Source organism: Terrapene carolina, unplaced genomic scaffold, assembly GCF_002925995.2.
Source record: "Terrapene carolina triunguis isolate 2854851 unplaced genomic scaffold, T_m_triunguis-2.0 Scaffold103, whole genome shotgun sequence".
NCBI lineage: Eukaryota > Metazoa > Chordata > Testudines > Emydidae > Terrapene > Terrapene triunguis.
The window spans coordinates 3,639,709-3,666,503 of record NW_020664454.1 but is presented as its reverse complement, the minus strand read 5'-3'; the positions used below and the strand labels follow the sequence as shown (position 1 = coordinate 3,666,503).

The window sequence follows — 26,795 nt, the reverse complement described above, 5'->3', positions numbered from 1 at the left end:
TAGCAGAGATGAGGTTTCTTGCCATCCCGTGTCTTGTTTGAGAATCCCAGAGAGCCTGCAAGGGGAAGACCCAGAGCTCCACTCCTTCCACTCTCCAAGACTCAGGATGTTTTCCCTTTAATAGCTCTTTTTTCGGCTTTGGGCATTCCTTTCCCAGTGATTTGTGAGTGAATAAAGTGCAGATGGGGTGTGAAAAGCACTTAACTATTTGTCTTCTTGCTCTAAATTGCTGCATCACTCCATCTTCACTTCCCCCAGAGGGAAAACATTTTCTTTCCCGTCTAGGCAGTTAATTGAATGATGCAGTGTGGCTGAAGCTCAGCTGAAGCTGGGAGGAAAGATTAGTATTTCCAAGTAAATAGGAGGGTTTATACACAGGGTTTGGTTTTCCCCCACTTACCTGAGTGGGTTTTGTGCCTTCTGGGGCTGAGACTAGGAAACGAATACAGCTGTTAGCTACTTCTTGGCTATCAGAAGTGATTGGAACCTGCTCAGACCATCTGTGGCTAATTGAAAGTCCCAGGTGCAGTAATTCCCAAACGGCAGAACTCATGGCAGATTGGAGTGTCTGGGATATACTGGGCCAAATTGTTGACTGGTGTAAACTGGTGCAGCTCCACTGAAGTCTATTTACACAAGTTGAGAACTGAATAAATTTTCAGGCCACAAGGGGCCATTACGTGATGAGTTATCCCTGTGCTACATCTGAGCATGAGTACCTCTGACCCTGAGTCTGCTCTTAAGCCCAATGAGTCATTCCTGAGACCACTTTGTGTGATGATCATAAGAAGCAATTGCCTGCAGTTCTTGTGATAGGGCGCATGCCATTCAACCAGAGTTCAGCCAATCCAGAGGCAAGGACTCACCCAAGTGACCCCAAAGCAGGTATATTGGCTTTTACAGGTCACAGTCTCTCCAGTCTGATCAATGTCACCACTTGGCCAGGAGCACTCCCTTTGCCTATTAGTTCTGACAGACTATTCCTGGTCCCCTTCTAGACAGCCCCTGCTCTGCTCTAGGGTGACCAGATGTCCTGATTTTATAGGGACAGTCCCGATTTTTGGGTCTTTTTCTTATATAGGCTCCTATTACTCCCCACCCCTGTCCCGATTTTTCACACTTGCGGTCTGGTCACCATACTCTGCTCCAGTCTGCATCTGCTCCTGCCTCAGCCAGCTACCTGCAAAGTGCGACACACTATGATAATCTAACCTGAACTCCTTCATAACAAAGGCCAAAGAACCTCCCCCAACAATTTTTGCATCAAACCCATAAATTCTGTTTGAGCTACAGAGTATCTTTTAGAAAAAATCCAGTCTTGATTTAAAGACATCAGGTGATAAATAACCTGCCATATCCCTATGTAAATTAGTCCAATGGTTAATTACCCTCACTGCTAAAAAATGAGCCTTATTTCTAGTCTGAATTTGTCTAGCTTCAGATTTCAACCACTGGATCTTGTTATGCCGTTTTCTGCTAAATTAATGAGTGACTTACTAGCAGAAATCTCTTCCCCATGTAAGTACTTTGAGACAGTGATCAAATCACCTCTTAACCTGCTCTTCAATAAACTAAAACACTCACAATAAGGCATGTTTTTTTCCAAACTTTTAATCATTCCTGTAGCTCTTTCAAAGTTTTCAACATCCTGTCTGAAGTGCAGACACCAGAACTGGAGAGAGAATTCCAGTATTGGTCTCACTACTGCCACATACAGAGGTAAAAACAGCTCTCTACTCCTTGATATTCCCCTGCTTAACACAGCCAAGGCCCACCTTTGCCCTCTCACCTGCATCAAGGCTTTTGGAGTTCCTGTTCCATTAGTTATCTGCCATGACCCTTAAGTCCTTTTCAGAGTCACTGCTTTACAGGATATATGATGGGGGACTATAATAATGACTTACAGTCTCTGTTCCTAGATTTACAACCTTGCATTCGGCTGTGTTAAAATGCATGTTGTTCAAATGAGCTCACCTTACCAAGGTCAGTGTGTATCACTGACTTGTCCCATTATTATTTACCAATCCAGCAACTTTTGTGTCATCTAAAATTTTACCAGGAATGATTTTATATTTTTCACATCACTGATAAAGATAATAAATAGCATTGGGCAGAGAACAGATTCCTGCGGAACCCCAGCAGAAGCATCCCCATTGAATGTTGATTCCCCGTTTACAATTACTTTTTGCCATCTATCCGTTAACCAGTTTTTAAAAGGGGCTGCATTGTTTTTGTATACTACACCTCTATCCCGATATAACACGAATTCGAATATAACATGGTAAAGCAGCGCTCCGGGGAGAGGGGTGGGGGGGTTTCTGCGTGCTTCGGCGGATCAAAGCAAATTCGATATAACGCGGTTTCACCTATAACGCGGTAAGATTTTTTGGCTCCCGAGGACAGCGTTATATCGGGGTAGAGGTGTACTAACATTTTTATTATATTGCCAATGTATTCTGACAAATGCCATACATAAGCCTGACCATATTATGTCAACACAGTTATCTTTTATCAACCAATCTTGTGATCTCATTAAAAACAAGTTTGACTGACAACAGCTATTGTCCATAAAATCATGTTGATTGCCATTAATTATGCTACCATCATTTATTCTTTACTGGCTGTGTTCGATATTAACCTTTCCATGATTTTATCCAGGTTTGATGTCATGCTAACCAGCCTATCATTTCTCATATCGTCCTCTTTAAACTTTTTAAATATTGTCACATTAGTTTTTTCCAGTTCTCTGAACTTCCCCAGTGTTCCAAAATTTGTTAAAAAATCAGCATAAATGGTTCAGGGAGCTAATTTGACAATTCTTTTAATACTTGTGGGTGCAAGTTATCCAGTCCTGCCAATTTAAAAATGTTTAATAGTTGCTCTTTAATATCCTCCCTAGCTACTGATGGAATATAATGTATTTCACTACTACTGCAAGATCATGCATCATCCTGCTTCCTTCTGAATACAGAAGAGAAATATTTATTAAATACTTCTGCCTTTGCTGTGTCATGATTTACAAATTTATCACCCATGTCTACTATTGGAGCTATACCATTGCTAGGTTTGATATATTTTCTCCCATTTAATTTTTATTACAATGGTTTTCAGCTTTGAGAAATTGGCCTTTATAAAAGCAACACACACACACACGTATTTGGTATTTGGTTAGGACTCTATTCTGTTCGTACATAGCACATTAAATTAGATTGTGGTTACTTGCACATAGGCAACCATCAGTTTTTAATTCAGCGATCAATTCTTGTTTATCTGTCAGAATCTGACCCATAAAGTGTGCCAGGGGACTGTTATGCAATGCAGTCCATTGATTTCCAAGAGCTGGTTATACAAGTCTTTTTCTTAACATGCTTAATAAAAAGTTTATGCCTTTATTATAAAGTATACAGCCGAGTTAAAATATCTAGAAATTTGATCTCTGGCAGAAGGAGCCTGATCTAGATTAGAAATTACTGCAATTTGTTTAATTAAGCAAATTATGACTTTCAACTTGAAAGATCACATCATTTCTCATGTAGGTCATATGTGATTTCCCTTCTAGAGACCTAAAACTGAAGGCAGTCGGATTCAGAATTTCCATCCCATTTTCTAATCTAAAGGAACTGCTGAGAACATCTGAGGTAGATATGCCTGTCCCCCTCAATCATTTTACATTTGCTGTTCAGAAAGATTAGTTACAATGCAACAAGTGGGAACCCCCAAACCACTGCAATCCCTGTCTTTGTGCTGTTTTCCCCCAAAGAAAACAGACATCAACCTGCTAATCTCCTTGCTGGAGAAGCAGAGTATCCCTGGCAGATATTTGATTTGCCTTGCCTTTGTAGTCTGGGACTGGTGGTCTTGAAGTATTAGATCAGGAATTCTGATGGGTCCCTTTACAAGCTCCTGCCTGCAGTTCATGGCAAAGGTTGAGCCGAATCCGAACAGATTTAGAAGCAGTCAAAATGTAAAAGAAACTATCTTTCAAGTGCCCCCTAAACAACGATTTGAGGTAGAAAAAGCATCTGAATATTGGAACTATCCATTTCTCTGTTGGAGGCACAAAATACTATGGGGGATGTGGAAAAAGCAGACATATGACATTCACAAACCAAAGACCTATTTCTGGCTGCTGGAAGGAAACAGGTGCCATCGCCACAATATCCAGACTGAGTTGGGCAGTTTGTAGAAGTAGTTGTTTTCGTATCCTCTGTAAATGTATTACATTCCCAAAGCAGCTTATTTTAATCAAAGTTATCATTCCAAAGGAGGCAACATCCTGAGTCCGTAATAAATCATAATACCAATCTATGGTTTATCCCAGCATTCAGATTGCAGTAGTACTTGATCCACTTATTCTGGGAGCACTCCACCATGTGGAAAGTCAAATGCAAACTGTGTGTGCAGACTGCTGGACACAGCCATTGTGCTTCCACCTGCTTGAGCTTGCAACTCTAATCTTTCAGTTTAGAGCAGAACATTTGGTTGGACTGGTGAGTATGTTGGTTCTAGATCCACTGCATAAACCAATCTAACCAGATACCTCCTGCATAGATAGGGGAGATGTGTTACTGCTTCTGATTATGCAAAACTGTGTTTTGGTTTTTTTTAATCTATATACTGTAGATGACAGTATTTGGGACCAAATTCTGCCTGGACTTACATGCAGTGTGCCCCTGCCTGAAATCATAGGTTGCATGGATATAAATGAGGGCAAAAACTGACCTATACTGTATGTATTGTCTCTCTCTCTCTCATTTGACACTCACTTTTTATCTCAGCTCCTAAGCCTCTAATTTAGAATTCCGAGGCTCTCTGGGGAAGAATGTAAGTAATTACTGTACAGAGAAAGTAAGTCAGCATGTTTGCTGATTTGAACTATCAAAATTCCTCCTTTGGTGCAGTGGGAGAGACCGTGTCTCAAAAGCTGAAGCCTGCAGCCCTAGTTCTAATAATATTTGATAGGCAGGCAGGAATATATTCATTCTTCTGGGAGATGGGTCACATGACAGCTTTCAGCTTTACACACTGGTGCGGGAAAAAACTCTTTCCAAGCCATCAACATGGAAACTAAATGAGAAACTCTTATTGAATAGGAAGAATATATAGAATTGTGATTTAGCCACAAAACAGCCATAGCTGGCCTCAAATCAGAAGCTTCCTCATTTAGCTTAATTGTTGAACATTCACCTGGGAACCTGAACACCAGATTTCCCTCTCACAATTGCTTCTCCTAGTACAGGGCTTGGGTTATGCAATACAATGGTTTCAGGGAAGCATCTGTGCTGATCCCCCAGTTGTACATATTTGGTGGAATCACAGAAATTAAGTTATAGAAAATACTTATTGAGTCAAATAATCCATCCCGCTCCATTGTCCTACTGACTCTTAAAATTGGCCAGGCAATGGGGCTTCCACCATTTGAGAGACTACTCCACCATCTAATAGATATTATATGGAGGATATTTTTCCTGATTATTTAGACTTAACCGAACTTTCCTTAATATCATTCTATTACTTCTAGCTATAACCACTTAGAACATTCTACACAGATCCTTCCTCAATATTTAAAAACCATCACCAAATGATTCCTCTGATTAAAGCAGGTGCAAATGGAAAGGTACACACGTCTACATTGCTAAAACAGGAGTCTCATGACAGACTGCTATGTTTCCTGAAGCCAATAACTTTTTACAACAAAGTTTTAAAATGGATAATTTCTTATTACAAATCAACATAAGGGGAATCAACTTCAACCCCACAAGTCTATCTGTATATTAGAAAAATCACTACAAAATCACTGCAGACTCCATTTAAATTATCTATGAATAGCATGAGCTTAATTCAAGAACAAAGCAAAAGCATCAGTGTGACTTAGAGGCCCACTGGTGCCAAACGGTAAAGGTTTCATTGTTCTTTAACAGCAACTCCTGTCTCAGACAAGACAAACTCATTACACCTAAGACATGGGAATTATCCATAAAGGGTAGCATGTGAGGTTTCTACTGAAAGCTTGTAATTTATCGATACTCATACCAGTGCGAGATGTGTGTATGGTTACTATTTAAGGACTAATGTAACAACATTGAACATTATGCCCTTAGAGTTTTGGAGGCAAAGTGAGTCAACAGAGAATGTTGTGTCTCGGTGCTGGCCCATTCAAGCAGGAGGCAGTTGTCATCTCTCTCTGACTAGCTGATTATGTCATGTATTGCTCAATTGTCCACCTTTGCACCAACCCAGAAAAGTCAATGGAAAACCATCAAAGCTAAACTATAAACATCAAAACCATTTGACAGTGAAAAGGAACGATAGGACAGCGAGGGGAGTGCCCTGTCTGTGAACAGAGACAAGAGACTGATTCAGTATATCACAGGGTGGAGAAAGACACTCTGGATCCTTCACTGAGAAGTTATGTTGATGAGCCAGGTGCTTCAGCTAAAACTAGGTCCTGGCTCCTTGGGGCTGGCAAACGCTGCAAGAGACTGGACTTTGGGGTCAGAATCTACTTTATTAGCTAGGAAAGGTAACTATTAATAAGTGTAGGCCCAGTTCATATTTTATTATCTTGTTCTGTATTTAAACCATTTCTTTCCATCATTCACATTTGTTTCTAGTTGATTCTCTATTTTTTCTTAAATACATTTCCTTTTGTTTTACTATAATTGAAGTCAAGTGCTGTGTGTGATACAGGAGCAGTGGTCTAAGGTAAAACTGGTAAACTGAGGTACACTGTTCCTTTGGGAATGGAGGATCTGGAATTTTTGTGGGTATCCAGTGATCGGGGCTGGACACCACAGCGGGACACTTCAAAGGGACTCGAGGGGTGGGGTACATCTATTGTCAATTGGGAGGACTGATGTGGGCCAGAGGAGAGTGCTGGTGGTGTTACGGGGCTGACACCCAGATGACATATGCAAGACTCCCTCATGCTGACAGAAGGTGGCAACAAGATGACTCACAGCCCTCGGTGCCCTGAGAAGCGTCACCATCAGACATACCATAACACAAAACTCCCCATTTCTACTTCCTGTATAAATCATAATACTGGATCCCTTACACATTCGTGCACAGACAGAGGCTCACATACCCGGCTCAAAGTAATTTCTTTAATTAACAAAACACAGCAGATTGAACATTGAGGCTGAAACCTATGCCTATTTCAGTGAATAGCTAAGGATCTTTGAATTCTATTTTTTAAACACATTTTCTGTGAAATTGCCCTTCTAAAAATATGACTATATTTTAAAGCAAACCAGGTATACTGGTTAAACTAGGATAATCTGGTAATTCAAAGAGTTTTGACATATGAGAAACAATCAAAATTCTGTTTTTCTGTGTTCCTGGTATTTAAACAGCTAAAACATTTCCCCTGTAAACTTTCACAGCCAAGATATAAAACTTCAATTATGGAGAGTAATAAGGGAAATTCTGTCACTGAGCCATAAAGCATTAACAGGTGCTGGGACAATACAATACTATTCTTTATACTCTACAAGGCTGATTTTCAGAGGATCTGAACAACCCCAACTGCCAGTTAACTTTATAGTAACCATAAGTATTCATCACTTTTTAAAAATCAGGCCATAAAAGTCTATCACAAGTATCAGAATACCAACAATTTCTAAGACACAATAAACTACGTTATTTATTGAGACTACATATGGAAAGGTATGGTCTAGCCCCATACAGTGAATACAACACTATGAGTCAAGAACTCCTGAGTTCAAATGCTGGCTCTGAATCCGATGCCCTCTGTGATTCTGAGCAAGCTGTTTGGCCCCAATTTTTTTTAAAGTCTGCACAACAGAGTACATGCTCAGGTCAGAAAAACTTATCCACAGGCAGATCCCTATCTTGTACATGCCCAGATTTTCAGAAGTAACTGCTCATTTTGGAAGCCTCAGTTTTGGGGCACTCAATCTGAGTCACTTTAATGGGACCCACTGTGTCTCAAGCTGGTTGTCCAAAAATTGAGGCATCCCAAATAGCCACCCGTCACTTCTGAAAATCTGTGCGTGTACCTTTGCTCATGTACTTTTGAAAACATAGGTCTGATTCTCTGCCTCAATTTCCCCATCTGTAAAATGGGGATAATGAAACGTATCTACTTTACAGGGGTGTCGTAAGGATAAATTAGCTAATGCCCTAAGTATTAAAGGGGTTCCCATGTGCTCATATTAACCTTCTGGCCACATCCAGCCCATTTAGTAGTGACACAACCACCTAATTGGAAGTTCAGTGGCGTATGTGAATAAAATGATACTCAGCCCAGCTCCTAGTGGATCTCTGTGTCATGAATAACGCAAACTGGTGCCACTCTTGGCAGTCTCAACAGAAGAATCATTGGCGTCATTTTACAGATGGCAAAACTGAAACATCGAGAAACTACTCAACTTGTCCACGATCGAGATCACCCAGCACATTAGTGGCAGAGCTGAGAAGTCAGCTCAGGTCTCTCGACTTCCAGTCCTGTGCCTGCCACAGGCCTCCTGTGTGACCTTGGCACCCATGACTACTTCTGTTTTCAGTGGTGACCTTCTTCCTGTCACACTCCTCTGCTTTCTCTCATGCTGCCCGTATGCCTGGAGCGGCCTCTCTAAACCTTTTCACCAAGCTATCTTCTTTTCTGTGTTCAAACCAACCCAATATACCCAATTTTGCCAAACCACTTATAATCATCCTCATAATACAATAAAAAAAATTAACAAAACAATACAGTTGTTCCCTGGCCTTAGCTGAAGAACGCTGTGATCGGTTTACTGTAACCTTTGTCCTAGTCTACTTTCCCCCATTTTGCTTCTTTATTTTCCTCATTTTTTTGCGTCACGTCTTAATTTAGAGCCCAATCCTACAAATGCATACATGTAACTTTACTCAGGTAGTAAATCCTGCGCCAGAATTAGATATATCTTGTGACCCTGTGCAGAATGCCACTGACTTTAATTAGGCCCCACACAGGTGTGGGGGTCTGACCATGTACAGGCAGTTGCAGGACTGGGGCCCTAGGTTTTTGACTCTGTTACAGCGCCATAGCTTTACTTATTTAGTGCTTAGCACACTTGTTGGTGCTCAGATACAGTACTGAGGTTAATTCGGACTTGCAAAGTGCTATGTGGTTTTCGAATGGAAGTGCAAATTAGAAGGATGAGTAGAAGGAAAATTAAATGGAAAAAGGCTTTTTAAAATGTGATTTTTAAAGTTGTTAGTGTTCCTTTAAGCCCTTCAATACAATTTACTTACCTTACTGACTGACTGGAAATATAATGGATCACTAACAGTTTTTCATCAGATAAGCATATTATAATTATGGAAATAAAATGGGATTTTAATTATGCAAACAATTTTTAGATTGTACCATTGTAATTTTCCACTGCATTATTTCTTATAAATGAATACATTGTGGAATCTAGGAAGAGGGCACCAATACAAATGACCTATTATTACTAGTTGCAGGTTTTCTTTTGTATGAGCTATTTTTACAAGTTGTCTATACCTTGGAAATATCTAGAGGTTCAAATAACCTTTATCCAAAGATCACACTATTTTCCCTCATAGATTAATTTATTTCACTATCAGCCAAAAAAAAAGTCTATTGTTACTCGTTCTTTGTTTCTTTTTCCCCCCCCCCATGAGCTACATAAAAGCTCACTGCAGAATGATAAATCTAGAGGATCAGAAACACCTTTATCAGTAGCTCACTCCCTTCATTCCCCACCATCCACAAATTATTTTCAGCTGTGGAAGCCCCTTTGATTAGTCTTCAGTTTCCACAGTGATACCAATCAAATGTCTGAAAGCTGAGACATTACTTGTTGCATTTAGTAAGACGGCCATCAATAAACAGAGTTACTTTCCAAGGCTTGCTCTGGAAAGTCTGAATGCAAACGGTATTATTAAGCTCATGGACAGTGGAGATACAAGGGAGGTGAGGGGGAAGGGGAATACTAGTTTGAGATTTCCATAGTGTCAGGCTATGGAAATCTCATATGACGGTATATAAAGAGAGATTCTGGGCCAGACTCCGGTTTGAGTTATGCAGGTGTAGGAGTAGTGTAACTTCACTGAACGCAATGGCCCAGCTCCTCGGCTATGGCTGAGAAGCACACATTGCAACTTAAGGGTGGGGTTCCAAAGGCAGCTTTGAGATAGCTGTATGCCAATCCAATCCCTAGGTATAAATTACAGAAGCCTGAGGGCTGCTCTAAATTACGTCATACGGTGCCCAGGACAAAGGGGCCTAAATCCTGATTGGGACCTTTGGATATTACCATAATATAAATACTTAATATGTGTATTATGCTAGATGTCAATGGTCCAAAAGGGACCAATATGCCAGCCTGGGTTCAGTGGAGTGCTGAAAAAATACAGCCATACCCACTTTCTTTCAGCCACCTCTACTATGCCAGCAGTCAGAAGAGTGGGTTGCATCAGACCCAATACATTAGCTCTATGCAGCTAAAAGGGCACCCAGTACCACCAATGCAGGGGAAAATCTGGCCCAATGACTTCAATGCCATTGCTCCAACTGTCCCCCAGTATAAATGAGATCCGTATAAATGTGTATGCGTTTGGCATGCTGGATGGTTGAACTCTTTTCTTTCTTTGTTGTATCAAGAAGCAATTCTTTATCCTACATGTTAGAAAGCAGAAACACTTTGATAATGCATATTGTTATCCATATAAAGCCCACTGGTGATATGAATGAAAATATTGTTTTCTTCAGAAGTCTCCCAAGAGCGGCTAAGAGTCCAGTGTGTACCCTCTGGCTTGTCTGAGCCTCTGTATTAAGCAGCTGCTCTTTCATTTTCTTTTTGTCTAGATGCATTTTCTTTCTCTCATTCTCTGAGATTACTACAATTCTAATCAAAACAGGGACAAAAACCACAAAATGCTAGGGGGACAAAATTATACAGAGGATCAAAGAGTCAAGCACCAGTATGAAGATAACCATCTGTAAAACAGATAAAGGCTGAAAAGTACTTCTCATCAATAGGAAACTTAAGCCACCAAAGATCCCCACAGATGAGCAAATATAATGAAACCTGGCAAACTGAATGATCAAAATTATAAGGACAAATTATGCAGGACTCATGAAACAGCTGGACTACTATCTGGAATTTAGGGTAATATGGCTTTCACTAGCTGGGAATGTTCCTTCTTAAAATGTCTTGCTAGTCACCTGATGTTTACTGAAATACTGCAATAATTTTTCTAAAGGAAAGGTTCACCTAAGCATGTTATAAACAGTCATGTAGATCCCTTGGTATTTGCCATTGCAGTAGCATTTGGACAAGTTTTTGCTTTTTTTTTTTTCTTGCAGTCTGGAGTACAATGTAGCACTCTGTACTGTATACCAGTATACCTACATCTCTACAGTATACCACAATACAAAGGAAGCCATGACACGTCTTTGTTGATAGCACCTTTACCTCACAGGCAGACAGCTGAGATGTTACATCAAGATTTTGGTTCATATCCAATGATGACACTGCACTGCCATACAAAGGGGTGCTGATATATTAGAGATGAGACGTTAAACCAATCTGTAAAAAAATTACTTGCCAGACATGAGGCAGCACGTACAGGAGAATCTGGAGGACAGGAAGAGCTTAATACAAAAAAGAGTAGGCATCAGAAGGCAAGCAAAGAATCTATCATTTATAAAAATCAGAACATCCTAAATTCTTTTACATGTGCAAATGGAAAGACACAACCTGAATAGTTCTGCTGCTATTAAAGTCTATCTGGAAATATAACTTTAATCTTGTACAAAAAATACTAATTTTAGTTTTCAGGATGGAATAGTCAATTTTTAAGTCTTACAGCTGAGATGTTAAAACAAACGGAACCCACCAGCATGCAGTCCTATGGCAGAACACACTTTTCACACTACTGTGAGCTCCAGACCTGATAACTGCAAACTTGCAAACTAACATATCTAGGGTGAAATCACTGACTTTAAACAAGCTAAAACTGTTTCAAAATGATGAAGCTTCTTAGGAAACAAGCAAAGGAGCCACTTATCCCCAACCTTTTGGGACCAACATTTGCAACTTGTACTAGTACATAAAGTCCTTTATAATACAAGACCTTAAGTACTCACGTGAAAGGTCAGGTGAATAAGTTAGAAGTACAGAGTGGAAGAAAGGCAATTAAAAAAAATCAGTTGTATCTCCTAAAAGTGAGACAGCTAGTATGTATGCATGGGTGTGTGACCATGTTTATGAATGCACACTCCCACATGTATTTGAAGTCTGACTTAAATGAAGTGGGTGAAATAAATCCTCTGCGTTCACTTAAACACAAGATTGAGAAGGGGTGAACTGACGGCTGAGACCTGCCACTTTGAACATAGACATTAAATACCATGTCCCCAGAAATAAGCCTATAAACCACTATTAAATTAAGGCACTGGTTAAGACATTCTGTAGCTATGGAAAGTGCACTATAACCCACAAATACACAGTAAAAGGAGCCAAGTTCTGCCCTAAGATATGCATATTGGGCTGTCAGTGAAGACAATACTTACAACCAAGAGCAGAACTTGACTCAGAGCATTTTCAGAAAAATCACTGGCTAGTGTCTACCAATGCAGACAGAAACTATGTACCATACTAGCCCTAATCATAATCCTAATTCTAGGGGGAAATTCTGAAGCACTTACTAAATCAGAACATCAATGGAAGTTTGACATGAGCAAGAATTTGACTCTTAAAAGTAAGAATCAGAGGTTATGCAATTCTACGACTTTTGTGATATTAACAACATGTGGATTATTAAAAGTAAAAGAACGTTAAAGACATAACTTTCAATTGGGACAGTGAAATGAGACCGGGCAGTTTAACTTTTTTGGCTGTCATGCACTAGCACAATACTATTGTGTTTGGGTTTCTAACACAGTAGAAGAATATTCAAATTGTATTTTGCTTTTGATTTCCAGAAATTATCCCTATTCATATTAGACCAGCTGCATGATACCAAACTCCCCAGCTTTTGTTTTAACAAATGCTAAATTTTGAACTTATAAAATTTGTCAGGGCTGTTCTGAAAAAAAAAAAGGTAAAATGAAGAAGCTGATTGTTTATATTGTTAATCTACCATGATTTTGTCACCCCCAGTAAAAAATACAATTATTCTGAATTCCAAAAAGCAAAGTGGAGGTGAACAGAGAGAATGATATCTGATGGCCAAAACCAAAACCCGATCTTCCAAAGCTTCTTCAGTTTTTACTGTTTCCGTTTTTATAGGCTATAAAATAATTGCAGATACAAAACCTTTATGTGCTTAACCCTCACCTTCCCTCTCTTCCTCTTGCCAACTGAAACTGATGTAAAATTAATCACAGCTATAGAACGATAGCATCAATATCTTTCATTGTCATCCTTGTTTATGAGCTGTAAGAAGGCATTAGACCAAGAAGGCAATCATTTAAATGCCAGCATCTTCATAATATTTGACTAACAAATGCATAGAGTAGATTTGAGGCATGGAAGAATCACAGACATCAAAGCATGGGATGCAGCACTGAAAAGCTGTTTTGTTGTTGTGGAATAATATGTGGTTCAGGAATAAGAACAGCAAAAACATTTGAGGGGACTTGATAGCTACCTCCTATGGGCTTTGTATTGGCCCTAAAACCTCTGAAAATGTAATTGTGAACTGTTATGATCTTCCTTTAAAATATTTGTTTGTTTAAATATATATTATTTAAGCGCTTTTATTGTTGTTAAAACTAACCCCTAATCATTATCTAACCTGCAAAATTAATTTACACATGTAATTCCATTTGCAGGTGAGTGAAACTCTGAAGCCAGATAACACTGAAAAAAGACATATTGACCATTGGTCCAGACATATTGACTGTCAAGAGGGCAGTCTCAGATGAGGTTTGCCTACTGCTGAGGTGGAAGAACTCCCCTGAGTTGGTTTCACTAGATTCCACTTAATTCAGAAGGATGGTCTTATGCCTTAAGTAGAGGAATGAGTAGAGCTCTATGCAAATACAAAATTGATATCCACGAACATCCACGGAGATAAAGCAGATATCCACGGAGCTGCAGGGCTCTACCGGAAACCGCAACAGCAAAAGCAGCAGCATGTCGGGCTGCTGCTTGCAGGAGCCAGCACCCCATGCGGGCAACTCTTCCAGCGTGGCTGAACTGCCCTCAGCCCCGCCCATTGGTGTGGGCACCAGGCTCACCGGCATCTGTCCCTGGTCCACTAGTATGTGCAAGCAGCTCGCACGCTCCCGGACAGGAGACACAGACCGCACAAGTATCATGCTGAAATGTAAGTACAATATTTATATTCTAATCAATGTATTTTATAATTATATGGTGAAAATAAGCAATTTTTCAGTAACACTTTGCTGTGTTACTTTTGCATTTTTATGTCTGATTTTATAAGCAAGCAGTTTTTAAGTGAGGTGAAACTTGGGGTATACAAGACAAATCAGACTCTTGAAACTTAAATAAATAAATTAAATTAAATTAAAATTAAAATTAAATTGAAAGGGGTAGTCTGGAAAGGTTGAGAACCACTGAGCTAGAATATCAAGATTTAAAATTGGAATCCTCCCTAATTATACATGGAACTGGTAATATGCTGACAGAGGTTTGTGAACAATATGAAAACTATCCTGGGTATGGAGTTAAAGTATAGTGATAACCAGAAAAAAGAGACTATAAAAGCCCTTGTGGTGTTCCATCTTTACTCTGTCTTGGTGACTTCCATACTTGATTTGATCAAGTTGACAAGTCAAGAAACTAGAGAGACAAGGTAATACCTTTCATTGGACCAATTTCTGTTGGTGAAAAATACAAGCTTTCGAGTTAGTCCGATAAAAGATACTGCCTCACCCTGTCTCTCTAATGTCCTGGGACCAACACAGCTACAACAAACACTGCAAGCAAGTCCAGAAATGACTGTTCTGACTATTAGCACTGCAGCTTCAGTCTGAGTATCTGAAAATCAGACTGTTTTCTTTCTTCCTCTTACATCGCCACACCAGTCATGATAATTTTGTAACTGGAAATTTTCATAATTACATTTCTATATTCTCTAGCCTGTCTGCCTTATAGATGTAGTGGAGAGTTTGGGCTGGATCTTCAGCATAGCTCCATCTGTCCCATTGTTTTGCTGGAGAACACTAACATTGCTATTATCTGAGCTGCTCTATTTTATGTAAGAAATTGCTATTTGGTGCAGTGAAACCAAGGAGTTTGTTTTATCCATTGTAAAAACAGGCCCCTGTGCATCTGATATTCAATCATCTAATCTGTAAGTCCTTGAAATTCTTGTGGGGTATTCAGCCATCTGTATAACTACTCATAAATTAGAAGGGTCCTCAAAGAATTTAGCCTACCCCATCCAAAAAAAACCAACATCAAGCATCACAGTGTATACTAATGGGATTGCTCTGTTAATTGCCACTGTAGTAAAAGACACAGGAAATCTCTGTCTGCAGTACAGCCCCAGGTCCCAGAACTTGATATCTGATTCTCTCTGACTGATTTGGCCTATTTTTTTCCTGCTCAAAGTTCAATGACCCAGTATTTGTGTGATGCCCTAAATGAGACATTCCATCATTCCCCTCCAGGACTAAAGTCTCATAGGGCAAGAAACAGTCTAACAACTTGCTTTGCAGAAACCTATAGTAATGTCCCCAAACCAAGTCAGTCATGCAGTAGATCTGGATCAAAGAGAAATAACACAAAAACAATTTATTTTGGGGTAAATGAGGAGATAGGAGTCGGGAGCAGATGTATAGAAGGGAGGAAAGACATGCCAGCAATTACAGTATTTCACTTGGTGCAACTTAACAGAAATCCATAGGACTGAAATAATAATTATAATACACTTTTTACATAACACCAGCAACATGCTAGGTTCTTCGGGACCACAGAATAGAATATATTAAAAATAAAACTGTCATGTTTAGATACATTTCTCTGAGCAGCCATTTAGAAATAAAAGAGAGCACAAACTGTCTGACTTTCTGGTGCTGGCACCTAAGATCCAAATTCAAAGTCTGACTGCAAATTATATCTCCATTTACAGATCAATTTGCATGAGTGCTGCTTATTAAACCTATCCTCCTTAAATCATCGCTCTATTATGTGTAATATGGTATTAGATTTCTCCTCCTCTTTCCATCCCCCAAAACTCCCCACTATATTTTTCTGTATAATAATTTCTGCTATTTACTGGGAAAGTGTCACGTGTCCGATAAGGAAAAAAAAAGTCAGTGCTAAATTTATGCTGCCTGAATTCCTTGATCTCATTATACATATACAATGTCCTGAGGCTAGAGTTTGCTAGCTCAGATTTTCACTTGCTTTTTCTATCCGTTTAGTTTGTGTTCCCATCAGCGCTATTACCATTTGTTAGCAATTTTTATTTTCTCTGGAGCTTTTTTTTAAGTTGTCTCTCTGATCAAATAACCAAAATACTTCAGAGGGTATTTAAAATGTCCCTTTTCAAATGCTGCGAGAAAGCAGACGGTTCAGTTACTAGGGTGAAACAATATCAGGTGGCTAAAGCTGTAATTCTGCAAGGAGTCTCTGCTAGCTCAATAATAAAATCCCCAACCCGTTCTTTAGCTTCAAGAAATTGGATGGAAAATAGTAAAGAATAAACTGCTTAATATTGGCTTCCTAGAAATTCAAGGCAATTCACTTGTAAAGGACAATGTCCTCAATGCAAAGTTCCCAGGAAATCTGCTCACCCTTTTTTGAGTCCATCACACATGTCAAATGGAGCCAGTATACAGCCTAGGTAAGGACGTAACACTTTCCAAAACTCTGTGATAATGGGAAAACAAGTTCATTTTGGATTGGGCGGTAATGACACACACTACTGTTTTGTACCGCTATGTGCAACCATCAACGTACCCTCTATTAAATTTTGTCTCCGGCCATTTCACTATAGTCCATGATCACACCAAGTTTCACAAGCTTAAAAGAGTTTCATAGAAAAAGTGCCAAGGAAAACCCATGATGCTGCACAATTTGGTACTAGATGACCACTGAGTCATTATGAACCAGTAACCCCAACATGGTCTTGGTGAAGAAAGCACTGTGTCCCAGTATGGTGTTAGAGGGCACAGTGCTGTTAAAGGTGCCATCTTTTGGATGGATAAAACTGAGCTCCCCTGATCTCCTTTGGTTATTGAAAGTTCCCATGATACACTTTGGTGTTCTCACTAAGTCCTAATGTGAGAAAGTATACCCACTACCTACTGAAGTTCTCCTTCTAGTTTCACCTGGCTGTGGTGTTCTTCTCTGCCTGTATTAAGTGGCTGAATAGTGCTGCTGTGAGTAGTTATTTCTCATGCACTTGATATTACTATAATGCAGACAGCTCACCTTGCATCTCAAAATAACTGCTGATAGGAGTAGTTGGAAGCCTGTTAGGGCTTAATTAATCCCCCACCTACCATGCAAGCCTATCTGTTAGATTTTTAATGATGTTGTTGGTGAGCCACCTAGAATAGAACAACGAACTGGTACCATCAAAATTAAATGCATGATTATTTCAGAGCACCTTTTGCTGGCTGATCTATAGCAGTGAGTGTGGATTCAGATAATTTCCTGGCTGTAGTCAAGGAGACACAACAATGCTGCTCTAAGACAGGAGGAGAATACTGTATTCCCCAAAGGAAACTTTCTGTTGGTTGTACTCTGATGTTTATCTGAAAAGAATACTAAAAACAAAATGTTTGGTTTATTTGCTTTTGCGTATTGGCATCTTTACAAGATGCTGAATTTCAATTAACTGAGAGGCTGAATGCTTAAATAGGGGCCACCACCGAAATCCACAAAGGCTCAATCTGATCAGAATCACAAGAAACGTGATCCTGGCAGTTAGCATCCCAAAGCAGATGTCCACAATTAGCTGATTTCATCCTCTCCTAGCAACATAGATACAATTCTTTGTGTGTCTGTCAAGCCTCCCCTTCCAGCAGCAGCAGCAGCTCGGTATGGGCTATCGGCTACTTCTTTGTTCCTGGCCAGTCTCACCCATCTCTCTGTGACGTCTCATTTGTAAAGTATATTTTGAAAAATAAGCTCTACCCCATTAGTATGAATTTAAAAAAATAATTTTCAACCTCATTTAATACAACTTTTTGATCCTGCCAGTGAGTCCTGCCTCTTAGCTGACTGTAAAAATTCCGGAGTTAATATGGCTTTTGGAGACAGTTCACCTCTCCTGATTTAGGGGCTCACCCTGTTCCTATTTAAGTCAATGGACGTTTTACCATTGACTTCAGAGGGGGCAGGATCCAACCTACAATAGATCCCCAAATTGATCAGTTAATAGAAAATAAAGATAGACAAATTTTCCTGAAGGCTGAAAAAAACTGAATGAGACTAAACAAATTCATTAACCATATACTAGTGCATAAAGTGATAGGACTTCAGAGTTGCATGAATAATTTGCTTGGATGAACCTGAGGAGATGTACAAATGTTTGGGCTAAAGATCTGCCTGAAAATAGATGAAAAAGGAGAGGGTTGTTTGCGCGCAGTAACCATTTCCAAAAATACCTTGCTGGATAATTGTGCTGTTTCAAATTTCCAAAAGAGAAACAGAAATCAGGCTTCAGAGGGGTAGCTGTGTTAGTCTGTATCAGCAAAAACAACGAGGAGTCCTTGTGGCACCTTAGAGACTAACAAATGTATTTGGGCATAAGCTTTCGTGGGCTATAACCCTCTTCTTCAGATGCATGGAGTGAAAAATACAGTAGGAAGGTATAAATATACAACACATGAAAAGATGGAAGTTGCCTTACCAAGTGGGGGGGTCAGTGCTAACGAGGCCAATTGAATCAGGGTGGATATGGCCCATTCCCAACAGTTGACAAGAAGGTATGAGTGTCAACAGAGGGAAAATTACTTTTTGTAGTGACCCAGCCACTCCCAGTCTTTATTCAGGCCTAATTTAATGATGTCCAGTTTGCAAATTAATTCCAGTTCTGCAGTTTCTCGTTGAAGTCTGTTTTTGAAGTTTTTTTGTTTAAGAATGGCCACTTTTGAGTCTATTATAGAGTGTCTAGGGAGACTGAAGTGCTCTCCCACTGGTTTTTGAATGTTACAATTCTTGATGTCTGATTTATATCCATTTATTCTTTTGCATAGAGACTGTCCAGGTTGGCCAATGTACATGGCAGAGGGGCATTGCTGGCACATGATGGCATATATTACATTGGTAGATGTGCAGGTGAACGATCCCCTGATGGTGTGGCTGATGTGGTTAGGTCCTATGATGGTGTCCCTGGAATAGATATGTGGCCAGAGTTGGCAACAGGGTTTGTTGCAGGGATTGGTTCCTGGGTTAGTGCTTCTGTTATGTGGTGTGTAGTTGCTGGTGAGTCTGTGCTACAAAACTAATCATCAGTAAACAAGCATTAAAAAGCCAACATGGGGAGCAATCCTGCAAACTCTCACTAACTAGATGACTCTGAACCCCCAGTGAAAATAAATAACCTAACTTTGAAATATGGGAGTGTGTGAAAGTTTCTCAGATTGTTCACTTCTTTCACCCCACTGCTCTGTATTCACACTCAGGGTTCAGGAAGGAATTCCTTGCAGGGCTTTTGGGGTGTTTTCACATTCCTCTGAAGCACTAAGCAGGAGGACTTACCCCTTAGAATCAGGTAGGCATATCCCACACCATCCGTTCTTTGAGTTTGCAGGAGTAAAAGTCTTTTCCACCTTTGAATCTTCTCCATCTTCTGCTTTTATAACTCACTAATGGCCAAAGAAACTGTTTGGTTTTTTTGGTTTACTAAAACAAAACATTAGCTCTCAGGCTGGGCTCTTAAGCACAAAGTTTCAACCACATTTCTTTTAATGGGCTGAGTTATAAAATCCCTGAAAGAGGAAACTTTGAATGGAACCACTCCAAGACAGTTAATTCTAGCAACAGGAACAGTGTCACTGGGGTGGCACTTGGGTTCACGATTACCTATATCCAAAAATAACAGGATCTTGCACGATGATGATGCTGTCACCACATCACAGGGCACACGGTCACTGGGGGACCTCAGTGCCCTGGGAAGTGCAGTAAGTAAGTAGCAAAGCCCAGCAGGGAGTGTTTTGCTACTTTTGGAAAAGGGATTTTATACAAGTAAATAAGGAAAACAAGCTGTGCATTTTGCTGAGCATTACAGACATGGACATGACATCACTAACAACCAATCAGAAAGCTCCAGCTGTGTCCAGAGTCTTAAAGCCATTTAGCAACTGGTTAGATGTCGATGCTGAGAAGCAGAATAGCATCAGTTCTGACAATATCCTAAGCTGGAAGTGTTTCTAAAATGTAACATTAAGCATGTCAGTGCTTTGCCCTCACTGGCTCCAATGGACAATGCCCCAGTGTTGTGGTAATCTAGGTGATATATTGTTTTAGGAATGAACCTGGGATCTGGCAAAGATGCTACCAGTTATGTGGCCTCTCTAATAGCAACTAATTTTTAAAGAGAAATCTCAGTTTCCCAAACTGCTCTGTTCTGAGAGAAGGCGGCATGCCTGGGCCCTGTCCAATACTGAGCCGCGATGCATTCTCAAAAAGGAAAATGAGACGGTTAAAGGGACCTACGGGCGTTTTCCAACCACAAGCACAAACTCAGCAATGCTTTGACCAAAAAGAGGAAAAAAGCAGAGAAGATGGGAGGGGCCATATAGGAATACGGCCTTCCAGACTATTAGAATGTACATTTCACCTCTCACTGATTTTTCAGCATATTATTACAGCTATGAAACTGCCCTCAGATTGTGTTCACATACACTGGGGTTTGGTGTTTAAGTTAGGGGTAGAACATTAAAAAAAATAATATAGCCAATAGTTTTTCCTTTGATAGCCCACAGGGTTTATAACCACACTTCTGCCCCAAGTGATGGTGGTCAAAAGACCTACAGAACACTGGAAGAGCTTCCCCCACTAGTTTACCACACGACCAACGCACGCTTATAAATTATGGGTTTGGTCCTGTGAATTGCTGAGCAGCCTGAACCCCACCTGAAGTCTCTTAAAAGTGAGGTATAAAAAGACCAGAGAGGAAAATTCTACACGTGTCCACATAAAACTTGCTTGATTTTCTTCAAACTAGGTATGAACTTTCAATTTCAATGATCCTATGAAACAAGCCAAGTTTCACATTTCTAGTTTCAGATTATTTTATTTTTTTAAGGTCTCTAACTGAACATGGGAGGAGACAGATTTTCATACTGTATTAAGATATAGGGCCCTCTGTGAACTTTGATACAGGAGTCATTGCACTCTCTACACAAAACTGAACTGATCTGGCTAAAACTTATAATAAAGAACCAAACACCTTTAGGATGAGATGAAGAATGGAAAATTTCACCAGTAAGGAGGTTTGTTTGAGAAGGTTATTAGCGACTGAAAAGCGGAAGAGAATCGAAATTAGACATCAGCTTTAATGACAGTGCAAGCTATTCATGGCCACTGTACTAGGGTAGTGAACTGGTCAGTGTGTAGGTGTAGCACCGCCCACTACACGAAAGAATCAATACTGCTTCAACTGTGTGTTATAGACCCTGTTCTGCTAACAGCTAACAGAGATTCTCCTTTAGCTCCAGTGGTCAGGGCCTGTGCTTGTGAAGCAGGAGGATCTATTGTCACTATGAAGTACCAAGTGGCCAAGCTGTGCAGCAGAGTGACAACCATGAAATCCTAGGTGGCCACAGATGCTTTGTAATGTACAGGGTTAAGCTTCAGGGCCTGTTTCTGCAGAGCAGAGAGCATTCCCTGGAGAAAATTCTCAGTGCTCCAACTAAGAGGACATTTTTCTCTGGTGGGATTATGACATCATCTTATCTAAACAAAGAAGAGAAGCTTCCCACCATCCCACTCTGCCATGCTATTTGATATGGTTTGAAAACTGTCTTACTTTAAAATACAAAGAGAAAACTGCTGCCATACTGGAACCCTCCCTCTTTTCAATGAGCTTCTGATTTCCTGCTCAGGCTCATCCCCGAACAACAACATTTTTTTCTCCCACCAAAGGGTTTTTGAGTTTGTCTGAGGTGACACAGTCCACGCTCCTTCCCACTCCCATTTCATATTACAATGAAAGATGTTTCAAGGGCACAGTTCCCCCATGCACCACCTGACCTGAAAATAACACAGCCTTCAGCCTTTTGTTAGGTTTCAAGCAAAAGGTCACTGCTTGGGACAGCATAGTCACATTCATAAAATGGCTAACGAGGCTGGTACTCAAGTAATGGCACAATTCGAGCCTCCTACACAGCTTGAAGGCTGATCTTCTTAGAGGAAATACATGCATACGTGCTAGAGGAGATGGAGGTCAAAAGAAACACTTGCGGACCTTATGCTGAACTGCGTGCTCTAAACATAGCCCATTCTGCTGCCTCTGATAGGAGATTTACAGACAGAGACTGCTGGGAATGGAACTGCTTAGTTATTCAACCCACATCCAATGGCAATCAGATAGTGGATACAGCATTAATAAGAGAGATTTTGACTAAGAAGGAGGCTGGAGGGACAGAGAGACCAAAACACATACAGTATATAAATATGTTAATGCCATTGTTGAGGTAATTATTTCAGTACTTGAAACAAATGGCTTGAAAAATCGCTTGAAAAAAATAATCCACTCATTTCCTGCAAAAGAGAAGCACATTTATCTTTCTTAATTAGGTAGCAATGCAGAACTGGCTATCAGGCTTAAAAATAAAAAAAAATGGTTAATTGTATACTCTTCTTGTGCTGCACGCTGGTGAAGTCAGATAAAATACTTTTCTTGTCACTGTTGCTGACCCATGGGAATACATTTGTGCAGTACATGACTTGAAATTCAATGTGTGGTTTATATTAGTTTACTCTGGTCCTCCCAAGCACAATGTGAACACACAACGCGTGAAGGCTCATGTGCTAGCAAGTGTTTCAATTCCAGTTTCCCTGGGACATGCCTCTTCTATTCAGCATCAGTCAATATTTAATAACTTTTCGGTATTCCAGACCAATGGAAAGTGGATGAACCTTCTCAGAAAGAGTGAAAGGAAAAAGGTAAAATGCACTGAACCAAGGCCATGTATGTCTTACTAAACTGGTGCATTTATGGAAGATGCTAACCTGAAAGGAGTGTTTGCCATACTGACTTTCTGCTTCAGTTTTCCCCCACAGCTAATCCTTCTTCTGTTACAGTGCTCACCTTTCTTCATTCATCCTCCAAGACAAAAATCACTGACACAATGCTATGACACGATAGTGTTACAAAGTTGTGGCATTGCAACACAAGAAATACACTGCAGCATGATGATGAATTTCAGAATGTCACCATCCAATGCAGAGTAAATCTGAATTTCTCAAAGGACCTGATCCAAAGCCCATTGATTACAAATGACCAACAATGCAATATCACCGGACATTAAATAAATACGACAGGGAATAATGCTGCACCCTTTGGGGAAGGGATTAGGGCAGTGGTTCCTGGCATATGTATCAGGAGCTGGCCAGAGGCTCCAAGGCAGAGGGCTGGAGCAGCTGGGCAGCAGAGCGGCGGGGGGAGGGGCACCTGAACACAAGTCACCGGATGTGCGTGGCTCTACTAATCAAGTGCATGGCACCTGACTGACTCTTGTGCGGCCGCGCAGGTGCACAGCTTAGGGGGGGGACACTGTTGGGAACTTTAGGACTGAATAACCTAACAGAACTTTTCCATCTCTAATTTTTATTCTATATCTGAACTCTGAAAATTGGGATCATCCTGCAAACTTCAGGAGGGCAGGTGACTCTGGCTTCCTTACCATTCTAAACCATTTCTACTTTCACAAGACACATTGATTATCTACAGTACTCACTGCATGTCGCTTCTGATTCATCAGACCCGTCAGGGCATTCCTCTTCACCATCACATTTCCACCTGGCTGGGATGCAGTGGCCATTGTTGCAGGTGAAGTCTGATTCTGCACAGGTTTTCTTCACTGCAAGGAGGAAACAAAAAACAACATAATTCAGTTCAGCAGTACACACACTCTACACTCCCTTGATCCCCACTAAAGGGAGCACCATACTTGTCATCCACACGAGGAAAAGTAATTTCACATTCTACACTGGCTTCTCAAAGGCAAAGAAACAAGCTGGTATCACAGAAGGATGCTTTGTCTCTGGACTTTGAAAATCCTATGTCCCCAACTGTACAGGTCTTTAAAATAGACTCACTCATTTCTATTTTCATTTAGTTCTAGCTAAAATGAGTCAAAGTGGGGAATACTTCATTGATGCCAGCATAACTAGCTAGCTTTATTATAATCACTTGTTGTTATATGAAACTGAAAATGTGCTAGATGATTTACAGGGAGGTAAGAAGACAAAGTCCCTGCTTTTAAGTGTATTACAGTCTAAGGGTACGTCTTCACTCCCGCCATATCAGCGGGTAGCAATCGATTTATCTGGGATCGATATATCGCGTCTCGTTAAGACGCGATATATCGATCCCCGAACACGCTCACCGTCGACTCCGGAACTCCACCAGAGCGAGCGGCGGTAGCACAGTCGACAGGGGAGCCGCGACCGTCGATCCCGCGCTGTCTGGACCCCAGGTAATTCGATCCAAGATACTTCGACTTCAGCTACGCTATTCGCGTAGCTGAAGTTGCGTATCTTGGATCGATCCTCCCCCCCCCCCCCAGTGTAGACCAGCCCTAAGTAATTACTTCTACTTGTCTAACTTACTCATGGCATTTCTAGCCTATCCATCACCTTAGCATGCAGTCACAATACATGCCTCCAAATACCATGCAACTTTATGAAAAGACCATTGAAAATAAGTCCAGTTGTATTTGTAAATCTAAGTGACACCTCTCAGCTATTTAGTTTGTCCATGTGAGTCTACGGCTTGAGAAAAGTGCTGTACTGAGGGACCCTGGAAATTAACTTCTCTGTTAATCTACAGAACTGGTACTCCACAGCCAGTGCCCAGCAGTACAAGACTTTTCACACTGCCAGGCCAAAAGGCCTCAAACCTGACCTGAAGAAACCACTTCTCAGGCCAAGCTTAGAATTCAGGCTCTACGGCCCATTCAATTCTTGGCCTCTTTGCTGAAACTACCAACAAGGATGCCAGTTAATGACATTGGTGGTGGTGGCTTTTGTGGCTGCTCTACTGGGAACTGGACTGAAACTGCCAAATTCTTTACACATGGGCTACCAAACAGCAATTCAATGGCTTCTGGTCACTTTCAGTCACTACTGACACATAAGGTCTTAGAATGGGTGTCCGAGAGGTGAAAAACTCCTTTAATCACACATACACACACACACAGAAAAGGGGGCACAGCACTGTGAGGTGGTGGCTAGGTTTATATGGCTTAGATCTAGTATTCACTTTCTGTTTCATAAAACATGCAGCTTCCCTGCTTAGACATCCCACAAGGAACTGCTGTGAAGATCATCAAACATATGTGTAATCTATCCAGACGTGCTTTCTATATGGAGTGTGTATTTATTCCCCTGATACACATGAGCCAGATACGGATTTAGATATAGGATATGCATTTCCCTTCATCTCATAAAATCACAGATAATGAATATTAATGTAGAAATAAGACATATAGCCCAAGATTTTTTTAAAAATAACTAGTGATTTTGGGAGCCAAACCTGAGATGTCTCAAAGGAGTCTGATTTTCAGAAGGTTCTCTGGAAAGGCCTCTTGAAGGTGTTTCAAATTAGGTATCCAAAACTTGTAGCACCCAAAAGCACAAGTCATTTTGGACAACACAGGCCACTACATATACTATAGTCATCAGTTCTGGATATATTAAGCCTGGGGTGACAGAGTATAACTCACAGGCCGAATGCGGCCTGCAAAGTTCTGCAATGTGGCCTTTCACTGCTCTCAGTACAGATCTGTAGCCAATGGAGACTACCACCCCAGCATCCTAGAGAAAGGATTCTCAGATCAAGCTGAAGCACTGCATGCTGAGATTTGCTCTCTCTGCAGGCTGCATCTCCATATCAAAGAGAGGACAGATTTAACCTGCTCTATTGTAACTCTGGCTAGATTCTCATGTGGCACACACCTGAGCAAACTTTAGGCATTCCCCCACTTTCTATTAAAATCTCTAGGTGGAGTTAGTAGTATTTCCTATTAGATGAAAGTCGGGCACTTTGTAAAGGAAACAATCATGCTTTTACTCAGAATACAAATACCAGATTTTACTTTAGTACAACACTGGACACACATGGTAGTTTATTTTTTTGCTTAGTTTGTGTTGTTTCTTCTCACAATGTTATGTGACTTTCTAAGAAAGAAAGTGCTTGTGCATCTGCCTCTGTCCTATTCCACGGTGGTATATACAGTGCAGGGCCGCCCAGAGGGGGGGGGAATGGAGCAATTTGCCCCAGGCCCCGGGCCCCGCAGTGGCCCCGCGAGCCTTGGCCCGGTGGCGGTCTGGGTCTTCGGCGGCATTTCGGCGGCGGGGGGCCCTTCAGTGTTGCCGAAGATGTGGAGCGACTGAAGGGCCCCCCACCGCCGAAATGCTGCTGAAGACCCGGACCGCCGCCGGGTTAGTACAAGCGCCGCAGCTCCCCCGCTTTGCCCCAGACCCCCTGAATCCTCTGGGCGGCCCTGATACAGTGACATGATTATTTGTCCACCTTGCAATGGAACAGCAATTCCCCAATTGAGAACAACATTCTGACCAGACGGGTACATGGAACTGAAAGTTTAAGTGTTCATCAACAGAGATGACAAAGAGATATGCAGTCCCTTCAACAACACAAACCTGCTCACAGCAGATGGTACC

At 40.8% G+C, this 26,795-nt stretch overlaps 1 protein-coding gene across 1 annotated transcript in view; it reads right to left on the bottom strand.

Moving 5' to 3' along the window:
• Positions 1-26,795, bottom strand: part of LOC113406546 (low-density lipoprotein receptor-related protein 8-like) — a 268,015-nt gene that overhangs the window by 103,702 nt on the left and 137,518 nt on the right. Inside the window, exon 3 of the mRNA XM_026651832.1 lies at positions 23,849-23,971. Coding sequence (XP_026507617.1) covers positions 23,849-23,971 — 123 coding nt within the window. The remainder of the gene's footprint in view (positions 1-23,848; positions 23,972-26,795) is intronic.